General features: G+C 38.2%; 1 protein-coding gene across 1 annotated transcript in view; it reads left to right on the forward strand.

Moving 5' to 3' along the window:
* The window catches only part of LOC123552810 (PAX3- and PAX7-binding protein 1-like), a 102,488-nt gene that overhangs the window by 17,512 nt on the left and 61,069 nt on the right, over positions 1 to 23,907 (forward strand). The window contains exons 2-6 of the mRNA XM_045342553.2: positions 9,452 to 9,645; positions 15,851 to 15,950; positions 16,436 to 16,565; positions 21,176 to 21,288; positions 21,741 to 21,817. Of these exons, the coding sequence (XP_045198488.1) occupies positions 9,452 to 9,645; positions 15,851 to 15,950; positions 16,436 to 16,565; positions 21,176 to 21,288; positions 21,741 to 21,817 (614 nt within the window). The remainder of the gene's footprint in view (positions 1 to 9,451; positions 9,646 to 15,850; positions 15,951 to 16,435; positions 16,566 to 21,175; positions 21,289 to 21,740; positions 21,818 to 23,907) is intronic.

Below are 23,907 nucleotides of genomic sequence, written 5' to 3' on the forward strand. Positions count from 1 at the left end.
ACCATCCAATTTTTAGTGTATTTTAACCTTCTCTACCTGGTAAATATGGTTCTTGTGACCCTACATTAATAGAATTTTTTTTTTTATATATAGAATTTTTTTTTTTTCTTTTTTTTTTTAAGGAGTAATTTCCTCCCTTTGTTGTTTTAAATATAAAATACTTAGTATCATTAGACCTTTTTTATACTTGGCCCAGAAAAAATCCATAATGAAACACCTGTAGGTTTTTTATTATGCAAATTTTTAAATCCAAGTGTCTTTTGTTATAACATATTGTCATATCGTACAAATATTGTTTTTACATCATTAACAGATATCTTGTTATGTTTTACTTGCAGTAAAGAAAATAGGTGCCCTTCCATAGGAGGCGACTTTTGTATGGCATGGCAATACTTGACTTCATTCACTTGTTTTCTATGGGATTATCCATTTTGGGAATAATTAATTTACATCTATATACTGGGAGCTGAGCCCGAAGGGGCGTGGGCCCCTGGTCTTTTAAAACAGTTACCCAGGGGATGTTGTTTCAGGGGGTTGTCCGCAGGGTGGTGTTTTCTGGGACAAAATTCCTTTCACAGGTCGTCCGAGTGGGGTCTTGAGACGGCTTGTCCTGGGCGGCGTGTTTTGCATCAAAATCACCTTCCAATTTGGTGTGTGTTGGGGGGGGTGGGGGTGGGGGGTTCTTTTGAGCAGCTTGTTACAGGGGGTGTTTTCCAAAAATAAAAATGCCTGTCAACCAATAGGTTTGTTGGGGGGGGGGGTGGCGGCGGGGTACCTGTCCAGATGACCCCCGGTGTCCAATGGGTTCCTCTGAAGACAAACTTGTCCAGGGGGTGCTTTTCCGGCAAAATGCCTTCATAGTTTGTCCCCTTGGGGTCTTTCTTTGAGACGGCTTGTTCCAGGGGTGGGGTATTTTTCAGAGAACAGATGTCCTTCCATATGTTGTCCAGGGGGTGTCTGTCCAGGGGGGGTTCTCTGGAGCACAAGCTTGTCCAGGGGGGGTGTTTTTCAGAGAAAATGCCATCCATACGTTGGCCATTAGAACTTGTCCAGGGGGTGTCCCTGTTCCAGGGGGGTATTGTTGATATGGCTTTTCCATCGGGTGTTGTTTTTCCCACTCATAAACAACTAAAAACAAAATTTGCCTTCCATATATGTTGCCAGGGGGCTGTCTCTCTCTCTCTTAGGGGGGGGGGTCTCCTGAGACATAACGTTGTCCGGGGGTGTTTTTTTTTTTCAGGAAAAAATGCCTTCCCATTATCGTTTCAGACGGCGGGGTCTTTCGAGAGCGGCGCCTTGTCCAGGGGTTATTTTCAAGAGAAAAGCCTTCCATAGGTTTGTCCAGGGTGTGGTGTCTGTCCAGAGGGGTTTCTGGAGACAGCTTGTCCCATGGGGTGTGTTTTTTTTTAGTGTTGTTCAAGTATAAAAGTGGGCTTCCATACTGCCTTTTAGAACTTGTCCAGTGGGCGTGTCTGTCCAGGGGCTTGTTTTGAAGACGGCTTGCTCCCGGGTGGTGTTTTTCAGAACAAATCATGCTTCCATAGGTTTGTCCAAGGAGCGCGTGTGTCTGTCCAAGGGGGTTTTTGTTGAGAACGGCTTGTCCAGCCAGGGGGGTGTTTTTTTTTTTTCAGAAAAAAATGCCTTCCATATTTGTCCGGGCGTGTCTGTCCAGGGGGTTTTTTTGAGAACGGCTTGTCCCGGGGGGTGTGTTTTTTCAGAACAAATGCCTTCCCATAGGTGTCCAGGGGGTGTCTGTCCAGGGTGGTGTGTTTTGAAACGGCTGGCTTGATCCGAGGGGGGGGGTGTTTTTCAAAAAAATGCCTTCATTAGGGAGGGGTGGTTGTCCCGGGGGTGTCTGTCTAGTGGGGTGGTCTCTTTCTGAAGACAACTTGTCCAGGGGGGTGTTTTTTTTCAGGAAAAAATGCCTTCCATAGGTTGTCAGAGGGGGGTCTGCCCAAAGGGGGGGTCTTTTGAGACAAAAGCTTTTTACAGGGGGGGGGGTATTTTTTTCAGAAAAAAATTGCCTTCCATAGGTTTGTCGTGTCTAGGGGAGTGTTTTTTGTGACGGCTTGTCCAGGGGGGTCTTTTTCAGAAAAAAATTAACATGCCTTCCATAGGTTGTCCAGGGGAGTGTCTGCCAAGGGGGTGTTTGAGACGGCTTGTCCGGGGGGTGTTTTTTAAAAAAAAATGACACGTCCCTTCCATAGGTTGTCCAGGGGTGGCTGTCCAGTCCAGGGGGGTGTTTTTGAGATGGCGTTTGTCCATGGGGGGGTGTTTTTTTCTCATTTTTTTCGAGAAAAAAAAATGCCCTTCCATATGTTGTCCAGGTGTGTCTGTCCAGGGTGTTCTTTTGACATGGTTTTGTCCGGGGGGGCAGGGGGGGTGTTTTCTGGAAAAATTGCCTTCCATAGGTTTTGTCCAGGGGGGTACACTGGTTGTAAGTATTTCGTTTCTTTGCCACAGCGGGGTTTTCCTACTTAGGCTTCTCCAGGGGGTGGTTTTAAAGGGGTTGTCCAGGGGGGTAATTTGGGGGTTGAAATGCTTCCATAGGGGGGGTGCGGATATTGGTGTCTCTTTTCTTTCTGGAAGCCCATCCGGAAAATAATAAATTGTTTGGTACAAAGCTTGAGATTTAGCTTGATAATCATCACCAACCATTTGGAAGAATGCATGCCGAGTTTTAAAAAATTTCAGAATATGATGAATCATAATTATTTCTAAGGAACACCTACGTCGTTTAAAACAATAATAATAAAATTAATATATACACAAACGTACTACATACTTGCACACCCAGTGTTAAAATATTATGATGAACCATAACGTATGGTTATTTACGTACTTTTTAAAACCTTTTTAACCAATATTACCTGTGTCTACCTTCCTCACCTACCCTACCTCGCTCCGGTGCTTTTGTAACGATAACATGTTTATGTTATAATTGAGAAAAGGGGAATCGGGTAGTGAAACCACTGGCGCCAGACCAGAAAGAAAATGCCTCTGTACATGTTATACCCTACCCCTAGTTCGACGCCGCCCTGAAGGCGGTGTCGAGTATATGGGATACACTTTTATTTCGGACCCTGTAAAGATGGTAATGAATAGTTTCGGAGTGATAAACTGAACACAGTGAATAGTTTATAAAAGGATCAACGATATTGCACAATACATTTTAGTGAATAAACAAAACAAGAGGGCCAAGATGGCCCTAGGTCGCTCACCTAAGAAACACTCCATAACAGTGTAAAACATGTTTGACCTAGTGATTTCATGGAAACAAATATTCTGACCAATTTTCATTAAGATTGGACCAAAGAATTGGTCTCTTGCGATTATGTTCCTATAGTTGTCTAAATGACAAGCAGGCATTCTGATAAAAGACAAGGATATATAAAAGTGTAGTAAAAGTATCACCGAGACAGCATAAAACTAGACACCACTGAGGGTGCCTCGTTTGTGCATGTTATAGCGACATCATTATGATAATGACAGCTAAAAAAACAGTTTCTACAGAAGTATCAGTGTTGTGCAATTTCGATTCAACCAATACAGTATCCATATTGTACAAAGAATTAAGAGCATTATTAGTCCCGGTGTGCGAAACTGGGTACAAATATGTCCGAATAATGGGTCACTTTCTGGCTATATTGGAGAGCTACCAGTGGTGAGCAGTAATCACATGAAGAATAACCTAGTGCATAAGTAAAGAGCCATGTATCTATTCGTCTGCCTGAAAATGCAAAATAATAAATTGCTTCCACATATTTCAGTTTATTTCAAGAAGTGTGTAAAAAGTATGCGAAACCAGATACACTGACTCTATCCACCTTGGAGTCATTTTACCTTTAAGGTCTACGCTATTTAAAGTATTTTGACAATGTTAAATTCCTGTGTATAACTGAGATTGTCGTTACAACACGAGAAATGCATGGGGATCAAAGAGAAACTAATAATAATGAAAAAATATATTTCCTAGTAAATTATAAAGTATCAATGACACTCGAAAGCATGTCCCCACAGTGTACTAGAAGAAAAATGTATAGAAATTTTTGGTGCAAGTATTTGGTACCACTAAGTCTCTCATATTTATACAATATATACATCAATCAAGGATATGTGCATGTAAATGAGCTGAGCGTTAATTTTCTAAGAAAACGCAGAGCTCCAGATAAGCTTTTGGTGAAATTGGGTATTTACCCATCACTTTTTTTCTGAATTGGGTATTGGAAATTTGAATTGGGTAAAAATAATATCATTACCCAGCCTTTTCAGAAGTAATTGGGTATTTGCTTAAACCAATTGGGTATTTTACCAATCTCGCACTAACAATTGAGTATTTTTTTGCTTACAGTATACATGGTATATATCATTAAACAGGACTGACTAAGTATTTTAATGGCGCCCTTCAATGTTTAATACAAAAATGTATTTAAAATTGTAATGAATGTTTCATACTGTTGTTTTCTTTTTCACTTTTAATGCAGTCTGAGATCAGTTCATCCACAATATCCCGAACGATGTGGTCACCGCAATATGCATTCTCCCAAAAGATGTCATCCAGTATTGGTGACACTACATCGTCACAAACAGATAACTGTCATTGTTGAACAGCAAAATATCCCACTAATTTGTTTGTTTGTGCTGCAACAATGTTTTTTCCTGCAACCTCTACATTTTATCAGCGTAAAATTGTTTACAAAGCGTCCAAATAACACCGATCAGCCGACTGAATGGTCCTGTTATTTTTCCGATAAATTGCAACCTGTTCTGCAGTAACGTATAACCAGTCAGTCAAATCTAGCGTTAAAGTCGCGTACCCGTTCTAGTTATAAGGAAAATGCGGTACGCAAGCTATTTTTTACGAATTGGGTATTAGGAATTTTAATTGCGTTTCAGTATGCACACTGTATGAATTCAATTGGGCTTTCTGCAATCTTAATTGCGTAAATACGCAAATACGCAGCTTATCTGGAGCTCTGAAAACGTCGTTAAACTGTGTTCCACAAATCATACATGCACGGCTTTTTAGCTCACCTGTCACAAAGTGACAAGGTGAGCTTTTGTGATCGCGCGGTGTCCGTCGTCCGTCCGTGCGTGCGTCCGTAAACTTTTGCTTGTGACCACTCTAGAGGTCACATTTTTCATGGGATCTTTATGAAAGTTGGTCAGAATGTTCATCTTGATGATATCTAGGTCAAGTTCGAAACTGGGTCACGTGCCATCAAAAACTAGGTCAGTAGGTCTAAAAATAGAAAAACCTTGTGACCTCTCTAGAGGCCATATATTTCACAAGATCTTCATGAAAATTGGTCAGAATGTTCACCTTGATGATATCTAGGTCAAGTTCGAAACTGGGTCACGTGGGATCAAACACTAGGTCAGTAGGTCTAAAAATAGAAAAACCTTGTGACCTCTCTAGAGGCCATATTTTTCATGAGATCTTCATGATATTGGTCAGAATGTTCACCTTGATGATATCTAGGTCAAGTTCGAAACTGGGTCACGTAGGGTCAAAAACTAGGTCATAAGGTCTAAAATAGAAAAAACCTTGGACCTCTCTAGAGGCCATATTTCTCAATGCATCTTCATGAAAATTGGTCAGAATGTTCATCTTGATGATATCTAGGTCAAGTTCGAAACTGGGTCACGTGGGGTTAAAAACTAGGTCAGTAGATCTAAAAATAGAAAAACCTTGTGACCTCTCTAGAGGTCATACTTTTCATGAGATCTTCATGAATATTGGTCAGAATGTTCACCTTGATGATATCTAGGTCAAGTTCGAAACTGGGTCATGTGGGGTCAAAAACTAGGTCAGTAGATCTAAAAATAGAAAAACCTTGTTACCTCTCTAGTGGCCATATTTCTCAATGGATCTTCATGAAAATTAGTCAGAATGTTCACCTTGATGATATCTAGGTCAGGTTCGAAACTGGGTCATGTGCGGTCAAAAACTAGGTCAGTAGGTCTAAAAATAGGAAAACCTTGTGACCTCTCTAGAGGCGATATTTTTCAATGGATCTTCATGAAAATTGGTCAGAATGTTTACCTTGAAGATATCTAGGTCAAGTTCGAAACTGGGTCACGTGGGGTTAAAAACTAGGTCAGTAGATGTAAAAATAGAAAAACCTTGTGACCTCTCTAGAGGCCATATTTATCATGAGATCTTCATGAATATTGGTCAGAATGTTCACCTTGATGATATCTAGGTCAAGTTCGAAACTGGGTCACGTAGGGTCAAAAACTAGGTCATAAGGTCTAAAAATAGAAAAACCTTGTGACCTCTCTAGAGGCCATATTTCTCAATGCATCTTCATGAAAATTGGTCAGAATGTTCATCTTGATGATATCTAGGTCAAGTTCGAAACTGGGTCAAGTGGGGTTAAAAACTAGGTCAGTAGATCTAAAAATAGAAAAACCTTGTGACCTCTCTAGAGGCCATATTTTTCATGAGATCTTCATGAATATTGGTCAGAATGTTCACCTTGATGATATCTAGGTCAAGTTGGAAACTGGGTCATGTGGGGTCAAAAACTAAGTCAGTAGATCTAAAAATAGAAAAACCTTGTTACCTCTCTAGTGGCCATATTTCTCAATGGATCTTCATGAAAATTAGTCAGAATATTCACCTTGATGATATCTAGGTCAAGTTCGAAACTGGGTCACGTGGGGTTAAAAACTAGGTCAGTAGATGTAAAAATAGAAAAACCTTGTGACCTCTCTAGAGGCCATATTTTTCATGAGATCTTCATGAATATTGGTCAGAATGTTCATCTTGATGATATCTAGGTCAAGTTCGAAACTGGGTCACGTGGGGTCAAAAACTAGGTCAGTAGGTCTAAAAATAGAAAAACCTTGTGACCTCTCTAGAGGCCATATTTCTCAATGCATCTTCATGAAAATTGGTGAGAATGTTCAGCTTGATGATATCTAGGTCAGGTTCGTAATTGGGTCATGTGCGGTCAAAAACTAGGTCAGTAGGTTGAAAAATAGAAAAACCTTGTGACCTCTCTAGAGGCCATATTTTTCACGAGATCTTCATGAAAATTGGTGAGAATGTTCACCTTGATGATATCTAGGTCAAGTTTAAAAGTGGGTCACATGCCTTCAAAAACTAGGTCATTAGGTTGAATAATAGAAAAACCTTGTGACCTCTCTAAGGGCCATATTTTTCAATGGATCTTCATGAAAATTGGTCAGAATTTTTTATCTTGATGATATCTAGGTCAAATGTGCTCAAAAACTAGGTCACTATGTCAAATAATAGAAATAACGATGTCATACTCAGTTGAACACTGGGTCATGTGGAGATAGGTGAGCGATTCAGGACCATCATGGTCCTCTTGTTTACAGAAATATGTCCGCCATGTTTTCTTCAGTGAACAAAATGAAAGGAGTATTTTCCCTTGTATTTTCTTACTGTACAATACGATTCACTTTCTAATCTAAATAAAGCATCACTTTTTAGCTTGACTATACGAAGTATAAGGAGAGCTTTCCTACTCGACCCGGCGTCTGCGTCTTTCCGCGTCCTCACCTTGGTTAAAGTTTTTTTACACTTTTTTCAACTTATCTCTGTAATTACTTGATGGATTTGATTCAAACTTAAAATACTTATTCCTCATCATCATCCACATCATCTGACATAAGGGTCATAACTCTTGCACCAATATTTCATGAATTATCCCCCCTTTTCACTTAGATTTTCAGGTTAAAGTTTTGATGCACTTTCACTCTATCTCTGTTATTACTGAATGGCTTTGATTCAAACTTAAAATAATTGTTCAACATCATCACCCACACCATATGATGCAAGGTGCATAACTCTGGCACCAATTTTTCATTAATTATTTCCCCTTTTTACTTAGAATTTTAGGTTAAAGTTAAACACTAATGATTTGTAAATACTATGGCAGGGATTATAAGTTCTTGTAAAGAACTTCTACTCGTTGTACTACTTTACAATGTAAATATTTATCGCGTGACCAAGACCAAGACCACATGGTTCCGTTTCAGCGCTACCTTTCTCCATGCATGCACCGTAAAATTAGTTCAGTACTTACAAGGAATTGAAAGATATGAGAGTAAACAGATCGATGTAATTTATTATGGATATGCAATAAATGTGAACTCTAATTAATTTTTAAATACAAAAATGTGGTTTTGATCGGATACACTTATTAATTTTATAAATGTATTGATTTTTGTCTACGCGTTGAACTATTTTAATTACGCTGTAAATATTTTTCATGTGACCAAGGCGAATGACACACAGAAAACTATATTAATCTGCTAAAATAGAAATCGTCGGTAGCACCAATCTTTATCACGTGAAAATCACGGATATAGATTTTTTATGAAGTATTTGCAAACAATAGTAGTCAATCATAATTAAAAAAAGCCATTAGGGCCCTTTTTAGCTCACCTGTCCTGAAGTGACAGGGTGAGCTATTGTGACCGATTGATGTCCGTCGTGCGTCGTCCGTCAACAATTTCTAAAAAAATCTTCTTCTTGAAAACCACTGGGCAGAATTACACCAAACTTCACAGGAATGATCCTTGGGTGGCCCCCTTTCTAAATTGTTCAAAGAATTGAATTCCATGCAAAACTCTGGTTGCCATGGCAACCGAAAGGAAAAACTTTAAAAATCTTTTTGTCCAAAACCACAGGGCCTAGGGCTTTGATATCTGGTGTGTAGCATCATCTAGTGGTCCTCTACCAGAATTGTTCAAATTATCCCCTAGGGTCAAATATGGCCCTGCCCCTGGGGTCACATGGTTTATATAGGGAAAACTTTGAAAATCTTCTTTTACAAAACCAGAAGGCCTAGATCTTAGATATTTGATATGTAACATTGCCTAGTAGACTTCTACAAACTTTGTTCAAATCATGACCCCCAGGGTAAAATTGACCCCGCCCCAGCGGTAACTTAATTGTACATCGGAAAATCTTCAAAAAAAATCTAAAAATAAACTAGAAGGCCTAGAGCTTAGATATTTGACATGTTGCATTGCCTAGAGGACCTCTACAAAATTTATTCAAATCATGACCCCCAGCTTCAAATTGGCCCCACCCCAGGGGTTACTTGATTATACATAGGAAAATCTTCCAAAAAATGTCTAGAAATAAACTAGAAGGCCTAGAGCTTAGATATTTGGTGTGTAGCATTGCCTAGCGGATCTCTACCAAGTTTATTCAAATCATGACCCCGGGGTCAAGCTTAAATGCAAATCTTCATAGCAACCATTTAACCAGTTTAGCGATATAGGGCCATCATGGCCCTCTTGTTTGAAGGTGCCAACAAATACATAAAAATCTGTTGTTAATGTAGTCTTGTAAAAGTGTTTTGGAAATCACACTTTCCTAATAAGGTGGAAAAACATAGGGTTAACAAATTTGCATTTAATGAAATGTTTCTGTTCCTAGAATTCAATAATAAAATGCATTTTTTAGGTGACACTACTTTTCAAGTGAAGAAATCCACCCATAGTAAGAAAGTTGCCAAGTTACTGAAGAAGGAGTCACAGCTGGAGAAACAGACTGAGGCAGGTGACAAAGAGGATAAAACTGCTAACAAAATTGATGGTGATTTAGCCAATATCAAAGAAGAAGCAAAAGACCAGCAAGATATGGAAGACAGAATTAAGGTAATCAGTTGTCTTTGATAGTGACAGGATGTGATAGACAGAATTAAGGTACGGTAGTCAGTTTCTCTAGCAAGTGGCAGGATGTGGAAGACAGAATTAAGGTACAGTAATAAGTTTTTTATAAGAGTTGAGGTAATCCGTTGTTTTCCCAAGTGACAGGATGTGGTAGACTGAATTAAGGTATCAGTTATCCTTCCTAGTGACAGGATGGGGAAGACAGAATTGTAGTTATCAGTTGTTTTCCCAAGTGATAGGATGTGATGGACAGAATTACTGTAAAAGCAGAAATTTTTGCGAGGGTTTAATTTTCGCTATATTCGTGAGGCCCTACATCTTGCGAAAAATTAATCCACGCATAAATATTCAACATTAGTATAATGCTTATTCAAGTAATACACCATCTTAACAATTTCGCGAATATTAAACCTCGCGAAAATTTTTAAATCGCAAAATTTTGACCCAGTGAAAATACGTGCTTTTACAGTAAGGTATTGGTTAGCCTTCCAAGTGACAGGATGTGGAAGACAGAATTAATGTACCAGTTATCCTTCCAAGTGACAGGATGGGGAAGACAGAATTAATGTACCAGTTATCCTTCCAAGTGACAGGATGGGGAAGACAGAATTAATGTACCAGTTATCCTTCCAAGTGACAGGATGGGGAAGACAGAATTAATGTACCAGTTAGCCTTCCAAGTGACAGGATGGGGAAGACAGAATTAATGTACCAGTTAGCCTTCCAAGTGACAGGATGTGGAAGACAGAATTAATGTACCAGTTAGCCTTCCAAGTGACAGGATGGGGAAGACAGAATTAATGTACCAGTTAGCCTTCCAAGTGACAGGATGGGGAAGACAGAATTAATGTACCAGTTAGCCTTCCAAGTGAAGGATGGGGAAGACAGAATTAATGTACCAGTTAGCCTTCCAAGTGACAGGATGGGGAAGGCAGAATTAATGTACCAGTTAGCCTTCCAAGTGACAGGATGGAGAAGACAGAATTAATGTACCAGTTAGCCTTCCAAGTGACAGGATGTGGAAGACAGAATTAATGTACCAGTTAGCCTTCCAAGTGACAGGATGGGGAAGACAGAATTAATGTACCAGTTATCCTTTCAAGTGACAGGATGGAGAAGACAGAATTAATGTACCAGTTAGCCTTCCAAGTGACAGGATGGGGAAGACAGAATTAATGTACCAGTTAGCCTTCCAAGTGACAGGATGGGGAAGACAGAATTAATGTATCAGTTAGCCTTCCAGGTGACAGGATGGGGAAGACAGAATTAATGTATCACTTATCCTTCCAAGTGACAGGATGACCATGTGGAAGACAGAATTATAGTTACCATTTGTCTTCCCAAGAGACAGAACGTGGAAGATGGAATTATGGTAATCAGTTATCCTCACTTATGACAGGATGTATATTGTTGAAGATAAAGTTCAAATAGAATACTCAAATCACCTTGTTGGTGCATCCAACTATGCACCTGTATGACCTTTGAAATGATGAGTGGATTGAGTTAGTTTTTAGCAACGGGTATTTAATGGTAAGATTCTGGTTGAAGATTATTTTGGGAACAGCCCACATATTTTTAGAGCTTTGGTCCTGTTTCTACTTTGGATGTATGAATTGCTTTTGTTTTTGGTACACAGATACATGATTTTAATTGGTTTCAGTGTCAATCCACCAATATTGCCAATGTGTTAATAGGCCCAATTTCACCTTAGAATTTTGTAAAATGTTGATTACCATTCAATAACTTTTGAAAAGATCTATGGATATAATTTGTTTTTGGTACACATGTATTTGATTATAAAAACAGGTTAAGTTCAATTTCTGTTACAGTTCACCCATTTTGGGGTTGTGATGGCCAATTTTCGACTTAAAATTCGTACAACAGGTCTTTTTTTGTACAGAAAGCTGCTGAAAGGCTGACAGTTCTGAGTATGAATAATAATAGGTTATTAGCTTTGTATGCACAAGTTCTGAAGTGGAAATATTGCGCGACCTTAGGAGCGCGATATTATTCCGCTAAAGAACAAGTGCATATTTCCAGATGCAAAGACAATGACCTTTTTATTACATACTTATCTACATGTATAAAATGTAACGTAAATATTATGAATTAGTTCAATAGCCTGAATAAGACTGACAATACTGAACTAAATAAAAGAATAAATGCAATGACACACATCGAATGACCTCACACACCCAATATGAAATTAAGGTGTATGGAAAAATGTTGATGTTTCCAGTACCATTGTAACTTAACGAAATAGAAACAAGTATGTAATAAAAACTTATCTGTAGCCCTGTCAGTAGAAAATATATTGATACATTCTAAGTGATTGTATGTGTAACAATGTAATCAAACCATCATTCCAATGTAATATTTAACTATAATACGAGTGAAACGAAATGTAGTGTACCACTCAGTTGGCATATACAATTTAAGTAAGTGTTCTAACATTTCTAACATGGCATTAAAGCACTAAAAGAAGCGTTAGACAAACGCCTGGTCCATGAACCAAAAACATGGATACTATTACGTCTTATGATCTTTGTTTTATGCAGAACCTGTTTTAAGTTCGGCAAAAAATTCTATGAACAGATATCTGGTACGACGATGGGAACAAAATGTGCTCCAAGCTATGCCATACTTTTCATGGCGAGTCTAGAATTGAAATATCTGAACACACAAAGATACAAACCTTCAGTCTGGTGGCGTTACATTGACGATATTTTTAGCTCGACTATTCGAAGAATAGTCTAGCTATTCTACTCACCCTGGTGTCGGCGTCGGCGTCACACCTTGGTTAAGTTTTTGCATGCAAGTACATACAGCTATCATTTAAAGGCATATAGCTTTGAAACTTATTTATTCTTTTTCTAGGTCAATTACCAACCTCACTGGGTCAAGTTCCATAACTCTAACATGTATTTTGAGCAAATTATGCCCCCTTTTGGACTTAGAAAATTCTGGTTAAAGTTTTACATGCAAGTTACTATCTCCAAAACTAATGCTGATATTGAATTGAAACTTCACATGTGTCTTCGGGGTTATAAAACTAGTTGATAGCACCAAGTCCCATAACTCTGACCTTCATTTTGGCCAAATTATGCCCCCTTTTGTACTTAGAAAATTTTGGTTAAAGTTTTGCGTGCAAGTACATACAGCTATTACTAAAAGGCTTATAAATTTGAAACTTATTTTTTCTTTTTCTAGATCAATAACCTACCTCACTGGGTCAAGTCCCATAACTCTGACATGTATTTTGGCCAAATTATGCACCCTTTTGGACTTAGAAAATTCTGGTTAAAGTTTTGCGTGCAAGTACATACAGCTATTACTAAAAGGCATATTGATTTGAAACTTATTTTTTCTTTTTCTAGATCAATTACCTACCTCATTGGGTCAAGTCCCATAACTCTGACATGTATTTTGAGCAAATTATGCCCCCTTTTGGACTTAGAAAATCCTGGTTTAAGTTTTGCTTGCAAGTACATACAGCTATTACTAAAAGGCATATTGATTTGAAACTTATTTTTTCTTTTTCTAGATCAATAACCTACCTCACTGGGTCAAGTCCCATAACTCTGACATGTATTTTGAGCAAATTATGCCCCCTTTTGGACTTAGAAAATTCTGGTTAAAGTTTTACATGCAAGTTACTATCTCCAAAACTAATGCAGATATTAATTTGAAACTTCACATGTGTCTTCGGAGTTATAAAACTAGTTGATAGAATCAAGTCCCATAACTCTGACATGTATTTTGGGCAAATTATGCCCCCTTTTGGACTTAGAAAGTCCTGGTTCAAGTTTTGCGTGCAAGTACATACAGCTATTACCAAAAGGCATATAGCTTTGAAACTTATTTATTCTTTTTCTAGGTCAGTTACCAACCTCACTGGGTCAAGTTCCATAACTCTTAACATGTATTTTGAGCAAATTATGCCCCCTTTTGGACTTAGAAAATTCTGGTTAAAGTTTTACATGCAAGTTTCTGGTTAAAGTTTTACATGCAAGTTACTATCTCCAAAATTAATGCAGATATTGAATTGAAACTTAACATGTTTCTTCGGGGTTATTAAACTAGTTGATAGCATCAAGTCCCATAACTCTGATATGCATTTTGGTCAAATTATGTCCCGTTTCGAACTTAAAACTCTTTCGATATTTAACATTTTGGGTAATAATTTCCTGCTTCTGTGACAATATTTCGAATAGTCGAGCTTGGCTGTCTTATAGACAGCTCTTGTTATGATATGGCCGCTCTCTCTCTCTCGAGGAATTGTATTCCTTCCTGGCCAACATAAACAGTAACCAAGAGACAATCAAATTTACCTACGAAATCGATCTAAATTCAGCAAACTTCCTAGATGTGAAAATAATAAAGGGCTGAACAGGAATGATCCATACTGCAGTACACACAAAACCTACGGACGCACACATGTACTTGCATTATAGCTCCATCCACCCAATGCACCAAAAAAGAAGTATACCTTACAGCCAAGCAGTACACATACAAAGAATATGTAGCAACAAAAACGCATACAACATGTACAAACTTCTTGTGTGATAACCTGTGCGGGAGGGGGGGGGGGGGGGGAATACCCTTCGACCCTTTTACAATGCAATAAATAAGGCAGCCAAACTAGATAGACATAATCTACTATAGAGTGGAAAAAGAATACAGAATGTACATAAAACAACACACACTGCCCGGCTTTACAAAGAATCTTCAAGAATTATATAAAGATCCTTACAGACCGTACCTCAACAAGCTTCATCAGAAGTTCAAAAATTATTACAGTATATCGCAGAGCAAAAGGTATCAGGGACACATTAGTGAAAACGGACATGGATGGCCAAAAAAGTACTCCTGGTAGTTTTTCATGTGGTCAAAACTGTCAGCTGTAGACATATGTCAAACAAAACTTAATTTATAAGTATGGTTACTGGTGCAAATTACAAAATAAAGGGTAATTATACATGTAAAACTGAGTGTTATATACTTACTCACATGCACGAAATGCAAAAACGTGAAATACTTTTAGGGACATATTTTATGGTCACATCGCCAACATTAATGCAAAGAATGATGTAAAGCCCGTTTCCTGCCACTTTGATTACGCGGAACATTACGTTGAACACATTAACGTAACAATTATACAAACAACGGAACGTGATACAAACAAACGATTACGAATGGAAGATGTGTGGATTGGTAAATTAAAAACGAAAACACCCGACGGACTCAATTTAATTTAAAAATGAATGAGGAAATTTATTTTGCAAGAAAGGCAACGGCAGCAGATCTTAGAAAAACGGATACAGGACTTTGTGAAACATGTGGAGAAAGATTTAACAATTTGTCGTCATGGTATAGACACCAAAACTCACACAGTGATATGATTTAGAAATTGAAATGCTCTTGGTGCAATAAGTTATACAGTAGGAAGGACATACTAAAGAAACATTCCATAAAAATTCACGGATTTGAAGAGGAAAAGTTTGAGGCAGTGATGATCAACAAAGAGGAGCAGAAACAGACAACAATACAAGAAATACCTAAGAACATAACACCAAGATTTGTAATTGTAACAGGTAAACATGGTCAGGCCCAACTTAAAAAAACAAAGAAGAGGAGTACAAAAAACACAACAACAACAATAAAAACAACATAAGACAACACACAGAACGGTACAAATAAAAGAAAAGATCTTCAACACCCCAAAGATGATTACACCTATACATAGCCCCCCTGAGCCAGCAGAGGTGCCCAGCAGTACTGAAACTATCTGTCAGGACGAATATGGACAATTTAATGAACGAAATGAACAAATTATTAGTGTACATTATATCTATGGACTGGTACAATCAAGAAACAACTCAGAAATATAAACATTTTTGATTGGCTTGTTGCCAAAATATCTTTGGCTCTGTTCCAGAACTGTTCTATTAATAGTAACACTTGTTACTAAATATAGTAATGCACATGACTTTTAGTATCCACTTTTTTAGTACTTTAAATGTTGATTTTGTATTACATGTATCCTGATGAAGGTCTATAACTGACCGAAACCGGTAAATCAGTAAAAGTAATTTAACTTTTCCCTGGTTTTGACGTGTTGTTTCCTTACTACGTTTTTTGAAAAAGTCATGATATTTCAATAAATGAATGTTTTTTTTTTATTTTACAGAAATTACGTGAAGATTTCCTGACAATGAATGGAGATGATGCCGCGGCTCTGGAAGAGGCTGACAGTGATGAGGAAGGAACATTCAAGAAAATGCTTAAACGTATGGACACTTACTCTGTAAAAATATGCTTTCCTTTCAAGAATAAGTGTCACTGCCATGTTTGTTTACAAGTTGTGTTATGAGTAAATTCCATCTTGTCTAGCAAAACCCATAGATACGGGGGCTGTGACATAATAAGTTTCAAACAACAGCATTAAAATTATAATTAGAGAAGCCACACATGGCACTGGATATTTGATGGCAAATCAGCCTTTAGTGTCTGTTTGAGTGCATAGGTTTCCTTTTATACAACCCAGTTTTCAATCTCAGAATCAATTGATTTTGCCTCAAACAAACAAATGCAATAATATTTATTTTATCCTCAGAATTTGAAATTGTATAAATTTGTGTCACCAATAATATTGTTGCAACAACAAAGTTTTATTCCAATGAAATTAAAGATATCCAATTTACATGAAGAATGTGATTATAGTTAAATGGAGTTATATCAAGCCACTTCCTCATTGAAATCCTTTGTACTACAGGTGGTGAGATACCAGATGCAACAACAATACATCAGATCCGTAAGCAACGTCAGATGGCCAGAGATATGGGAGACTTTCTGCCTTTAGATGATACTGTCAAGTTTGAAAATACCAAATCCAGACTTGTAAGGTAATACAACCACTTTAAGTCATTAACAAACAGTTTCACTGGGTTATCTGAGGTCATAAAATTTCTCTTTTGGTAAAAAGTCAAGAGAAAACAGCCTACCTGTACAATTGACACTGGATATCTTGAACTCAGTGTATCTAGACTCATGGACAAACTTTTGGATATAAATTAACACTTGCCCAGTCGCCTACGACAACCGTATTTTTAGCTGGACGAGTCAATCTTCCAAGGTAATCGCCCTTCTGGTGAGCTGCAATATATTGGGATTTCCTACCGTTCTGTTTTTAAACTTCATCTTTTATGCTTGACTTGGTCAGCAAATTAAAATTACAGATATATACTACGCCCAGTCGGCATCATTGATACATAATTTATTGAACATCTTATGGCTGCTCCCATGTAAAAATTCTTGCATGTATTATTTCAAAAGTTGTGGAGTTATTTTAATGGAATGCTAAGTTACGAAGTCTGGTGGTTGTGGTAAACGACAAAATATATCAGCATGCCCATTCACGCACTGCAGTACGTGAATCACGTACAAAATATCAAATGCACGCATAAAAATCACTTGTTGGGGGTACATGCACGCAGAGATTCGGAACTCTAGTTCAGCTGCAATATCGCTGTTTATTTCATCGCGCACTTGCCAATTGTTTGGTATGGTCTAAAACGCAGATCCGGTCCAAGAACGTTATAATTTCGTTTCCATCACCGAATTCTCAGCGTAATTGTCAGCTGTATAGAGGGGTTTGGTAAATGTTTTAGTCGGACGTCATACGGGTCGTGTGCAAAAAAAGAATGGATACGAAACGCAAAAAGGCATTTTAGCTTTAATAAACTCAGCAAAAGGTTAACAGTATTTTATTTTTCGATATTTAACTGCAATTTTGATACACATTGCATATCTGTAATAGTTTGGCCATTTATTATTGATGGACGAATTTTACCAGTCTTCAGTTGACTGTATGTTATTTCGGACGAATCGTGTTCCGTTCACGAAATTGGGAATACATGAACCTTGCTGAAAAATTATTTATATTTAGTATAATATAGGGAGGGGTGTTTTGATTCAGAATTTCCTATCTTAACTTTGGAAAAACATTTTACTTTTTCTAAAATTATCTCATCTGTTATACCCCACCCACGAGAGTTCTGTATGAAGAAAACAACAACAAAAAACAAACACAAAAAACATGTAATATACAAATTTCAGTAGTTAAATAGAAAATTTTCAGATCTGCCATGTAGTGTACCCCCAAATTTTGAAGTGTACCCCTATTTTGCAAAAGCAGGGGGTACATGTACCCTCAACTTTAAAAATGAGTGGGCATGCTGATATATGTAAAATCAAAGTTGCAACAAACGGCTTTCCTGGAAAAATGGACAATTGTCGTTAATATGCAGTACGTGTTTAGGTATGGCTGCGCGTATGATAACAAGTGTCCTGGTAACGCAGCCTCTGTTCTAGGTGTACGGTTCTATGTGGACTTACTTAAATTTATAATATAAATAAAATTGATGTCCCAAATAGAAAACTTCCCCAAAAATTGGTATTTTTTAAGCATAATGGCAATATTGATTTTGTTTGATGATATAAAGGGGTCATCAAAGTGACCTATAATTGTAAAATGATTTTTGTTGAGCCGGCTTGTGGTGAGCTCGATTTAGTCGCCACTTTTGGCGGTTCGGTGTGCCTGCATGCGTCCGTTTGTCTGATTTTGTCCAGACTTGACATGCATGGACCAATCTTTTGCTATCTCAAAGGTCAAGGTCACAGTTGGAGGTCAAAGGTTAAATTGAAGTTTGTCCGGAGCATTTCTTCTTTATGCATGGTGGGATTTGGATGTAACTTGATATGAATGTTCACCATTATGAGACGGAGTGTCTTGTGCAAGAACCAGGTCCTTAGGTCTAAGATCAATGTCACACTTGACAGCTGGCAGGCTCGACATTCTGCCTGTGGACATACTTGTATTGATTACAGTACATTTATGTATTATTCAGAATTAAGTTAGTGTTTGGCATAGTGCAGTATGTTTTGTCATATAGTTGGGCCCATAAGTTTCAGACTGGGCCCCTTAACTTTGAATGATACGAGCCCAGCTGGCTAATAGCTGCCCCGAGTATTAATTTACATCCCTGCTTATCATCTCTTGTGATCACTTAGGGTCCAGTTTGACTGTCAACACTCTTGAGGTCACAGTTTTGGCCCAATCTTAATGAAACTTGGTCAGTATTGCACCATTAATAAAATCTCGGACACATTAAATACTGAGTCACCTGGGAAAAATGAGTTGACTAGGACAATGAATCGAAAAGCCTTGTTAACACTATAGCCCACACTTCTATCTCATGTTCATAAAACTTTGTCAGAATGTATGTCTCTGTGAAATATAGCAAGGCCGGCAAAATCTCGGAATAGTTTACTTGTCCGTACAGTTTGTATAAACTTTTACTTTTGGTATTTGTAAAATAAAATAAAACAATGTACTAATTATGCTCCCAGCATCTACTGATGCGGGAGGCATATAGTGTTTGTCCGTCCGTCCATTCGTTCGTCCGTCTGTACAAGGTTAACCAAATGGGACCGTTTCGTCTAGCATCAATACCCCTAACTAGAATGACTTGATACTTATGCAGATGTAACCTGTGACCATTCCTCATCTTCAGACATCACCTGACCTCAGTTTGACCTTGACCTTGACCTCATTTTGGACTTCGGTTGCTTTATATGGGCCATCTCTTGGTTAACCAAATGGGACCGTTTCGTCTAGCATCAATACCCCTTACAAGAATGAATTGATACTAATACAGATGTAAACTGTGACCATTTTTCATCTTCAAACATCACCTGACCTCAGTTTGACCTTGACCTTTTTTTGGACTTAGGTGCAAAATCTATCGACAAGGGTGCCACTGGGGGCCTCAAGTGTTTATTGAACGCAGCTTCTTGTTTTCTACTAGCATTAAGACAGCCAGCAGCTTATGCCATAAAAAAGTCAGACAGTGATGAAATCAGCTTTAAAAGATTAACAAGATAATCAGTGCTGTTTGCAAAGTTTCAGACACTATATCCTAGAGTAATCGTTTTTCGCCTAACGATTTAGGAGGCCTGAAATATACTACATTTTAATTATCTTTGCTAATCATATTTTAGTCCGTAGCAATGTTTACGTACCTTACAAAACTTGGGAAACCCCCTCTAGCTTGTCATAATGCTGTCTGTCCAATATGGTGGAGGTCAGAATTACGTCATCATTATTCGCGCACTGCATGGCAAGTGTAATATGTGGTCCAATTCCCGCGGAAATGTCATGACATGTGCCAAAATTTTGCAGTAAATAAATCTTACGAATTTAAGTTGAAATGTCGATCATCTTAAAAGATAAGTTTATAAATGCATACAATTAAGATTCAAACTGTCAACAGAATTAATGATAGATAAATGTTTAAACAAGAAACAAAATTTACACGTTTTGTCTTTGTTTATGCCATAACTACTCCTCTATGATGGTACAATATACACCATGGTATGGACAGTTAAAAGTGTCCTTCCCACGCAGCCTGACTATTACAACAATATTTCAAATGTGTCTAAACTTTAGTGTCTGCAATCGTCAAACATGCTCTGGCCCCGCTATGTTATATAGTATTTGACTTGCTATCTGTGATATAAGGGCCGCATTCCATATCTGCGCCGTACAACAGTTAGCATTCATTAATATGCAAATAACAGTCACATGATCCGGGCGTCCTTGGATGTCGGCTCAAGCAGAAACAGCTTTCAAAATTTTTCGTGGTCAATATTTTATTTTCTGGACAGATTTCCGAGAAGCTGTTTTGGAATTAGTAAAAATAGAGGTGAATCTTTCCAATCATGCAAATGTTACGATAACCTATCGGAAAAGACTTGACTTTCCGCATTGTTTGTTTCGGGATGGCGCTTCCGTGTTTACTTTTTGCAGAAGCACCTCTTATGACGTCATACGTTTATAGGTACACAAATGGGATACCGGAACAAGTCATTGCGTGATTATTGATGTGCGCGAAAAACGAATACTCTACGATACAGTCAATAACAGAGTTATGGTAGTGTCTCACTCAGTCATTGATTCGAAAAAATGGCTGATTTTATTTTGATCCATTTTCTCAGTAATGTCATTTCCAATGCAAGGACTGTTGTTTCAGTAAAGTTTTCAAAACCTCCAATTGACAACTTTGTAATATTTTAAGGTCATAAAAAGGGTAATAGATAAACCTTGTTAACTCTCTACAGGCGTAATTTCTGCTTGAGCTTCATAAAACTGTCAGAATGATTGTCCTAATGAAATCTATGTCAAGTTTGAAACTTGATTATCTAGATGAAAACTATGTAACTAGGTCAGAATCATTAAAAGAACAGTTAACTCAAAAGCAAACATTTTCTGTCTTTTATTTGATCAGAATGTTTGTCTGATTAAAATTTAAGATGAATTTGTAACTTGGTGACTTGGGTGACAGACTGGGTCACAAGGTCAGGTCAGTGAAAAACTTTATGTATGATGTACCTGATTGATGTAAAACATGGTCAGAGTGTTGTTTTTATGAAATCTACTTTTTTATTATATCAGGGAGGATGACAATGATAAGAGTGATGATGAGGATGAGAGAATAGATTTCTCCTCCAACCAACATGCCATCGAGAGACAGAAAGTGAAGGAAAACTTCCTACGTGCTGAGCATGGTACATGCCTTAATCTCTTACATATTATACTGGAGAAGTAATGATTCAGTCATGTCTGTCTAACCATCCTGTACAGCATCAGTAATTTATCTGGAACACTTTCTGATCTCCAAAATAACTTGTGTGAATTTTGCAGAATTTTGTAGGAGGCACAGAAAGAAAGCCTTGTTTTACATATTTCTAGTGGTGTACGGTTTGGCCTTTTAATGTGCTTTTTAATAAATCAAGTTTAAAATTTGCCTGTTTGATTTTAACAAAATTTGGTATAAAGGCTAAGTACAAAACCTACTTTTGGTTAAAGCTGATAGTGAAGAGACTGTTGTTGAGCCATTACTAAATTGTGGTAGAAACTTCAGATGTAATGATGATTCTTGTTTAGAGAGTTCTGTTGTCAGCTCTTGTTATAGACCAGTGCAGAGGTTGTCTTTTCATATCAGTTATGTGAATTTCAGGAAGTGATGAAGGCAGTGACCAGGAGAGGGAGTGGGAAGATCAGCAAATACAGAAAGGTGTTAGTGTTATTCAGCAGGTAAGCAACGAAGGCAGGAACAGGAGATTGGCAGATATAGAAAGGTGTTAGTGTTATCCAACAGGTAAGCAAGGAAGGCAGGAACAGGAGATTGGCATATACTGTAAGGTGTTAGTGTTATCCAACAGGTAAGCGAGGACGGTAGGAACAGGAGATCGGCAGATACTGAAAGATGCTAGTGTTATCCAACAGGTAAGCAAGGAAGGCAGGAACAGGAGATTGGCAGATACTGAAATTTGCTAGTGTTATCCAACAGGTAAGCTAGGAAGGCAGGAACAGGAGATTGGCATATACTGAAAGGTGCTAGTGTTATCCAACAGGTAAGCAAGGAAGGCAGGAACAGGAGATTGGCAGATACTGAAAGGTGTTAGTGTTATTCAACAGGTAAGCAACGAAGGCAGGAACAGGAGATTGGCAGATACAAAAAGGTGTTAGTGTTATCCAACAGGTAAGCAAGGAAGGCAGGAACAGGAGATTGGCATATACTGTAAGGTGTTAGTGTTATTCAACAGGTAAGCGAGGAAGGTAGGAACAGGAGATTGGCAGATATTGAAAGATGCTAGTGTTATCCAACAGGTAAACTAGGAAGGCAGGAACAGGAGATTGGCAGATACAGAAAGGTGTTAGTGTTATCCAACAATTAAGCGGGGAAAGCAGGAACAGGAGATTGGCAGATACTGAAAGGTGCTAGTGTTATCAAACAATTAAGCGGGGAAGGCAGGAACAGGAGATTGGCATATACTGTAAGGTGTTAGTGTTATCCAACAGGTAAGCGAGGAAGGCAGGAACAGGTGATCGGCAGATACTGAAAGGTGTTAGTGTTATCCAACAGTTAAGCGGGGAAGGCAGGAACAGGAGATTGGCATATACTGTAAGGTGTTAGTGTTACCCAACAGGTAAGCAAGGAACGCAGGAACAGGAGATCGGCAGATACTCAAAGGTGTTAGTGTTATCCAACAGGTAAGCTAGGAAGGCAGGAACAGGAGATTGGCATATACTGAAATTTGCTAGTGTTATCCAACAGGTAAGCTAGGAAGGCAGGAACAGGAGATTGGCAGATACTGAAAGGTGCTAGTGTTATCCAACAGGTAAGCGAGGAAGGCAGGAACAGGAGATTGGCAGATACTGAAAGGTGTTAGTGTTATCAAACAGGTAAGTGGGGAAGGCAAGAACAGGAGATTGGCATATACTGTAAGGTGTTAGTGTTATCCAACAGGTAAGCGAGGAAGGCAGGAACAGGAGATTGGCAGATAATGAAAGGTGCTAGCGTTATCCAAGAGGTAAGCGAGGAAGGCAGGAACAGGTGATCGGCAGATACTGAAAGGTGCTAGTATATCCAACAGTAAGCGAGGAAGGCAGGAACAGGAGATTGGCAGATACTGAAAGGTGTTAGTGTTATTCAACAGGTAAGCGAGGAAGGCAGGAACAGGAGCTTGGCAGATACTGAAAGGTGTTAGTGTTATTCAACAGGTAAGCGAGGAAGGCAGGAACAGGGGATTGGCAGATACTGAAAGGTGTTAGTGTTATTCAACAGGTAAGTGGGGAAGGCAGAAACAGGGAATTGGCAGATACTGAAAGGTGCTAGTCTTATCCAACAGGTAAGCAAGGAAGGCAGGAACAGGAGATCGGCAGATACTGAAAAGTGCTAGATGACCCCTTTTGTGTTGCTGTCAGTAAGTCAAAGGTCATAGTCATAGTGATCGCAGGACGAAAATGGGACATGCCATCATGGGAAGTATGAATGTTTTACCAACAGCTCCCATTTGAAAAACAGTGTTAAATCCATAAGAACAAGAACTACCAGTATAGGATCCTACAAGCGAGTAGAAATAAAAAAAAATGATCTAAGTGACAATATTTGATTGCAATGATATCAAGAAACTGCCAAGTTATTTAAAGATATGTAGTATGGTCATCCTTGATTTACGGATTTATTGAGACATGAGACTGTAAGTGTTAAGAAATAAACCTCAGCCTACATCCTGCAATACCTTCATTAAGATATACTGTTACATTTGGGTGGAATGAAGTTATTGCTGTTTTTAGTAGCATATTTCCACAAAATATTGGCCCTTTGAAGATATTTGATT

The sequence above is a fragment of the Mercenaria mercenaria genome, chromosome 4 (assembly GCF_021730395.1).
Source record: "Mercenaria mercenaria strain notata chromosome 4, MADL_Memer_1, whole genome shotgun sequence".
Lineage (NCBI taxonomy): Eukaryota > Metazoa > Mollusca > Bivalvia > Venerida > Veneridae > Mercenaria > Mercenaria mercenaria.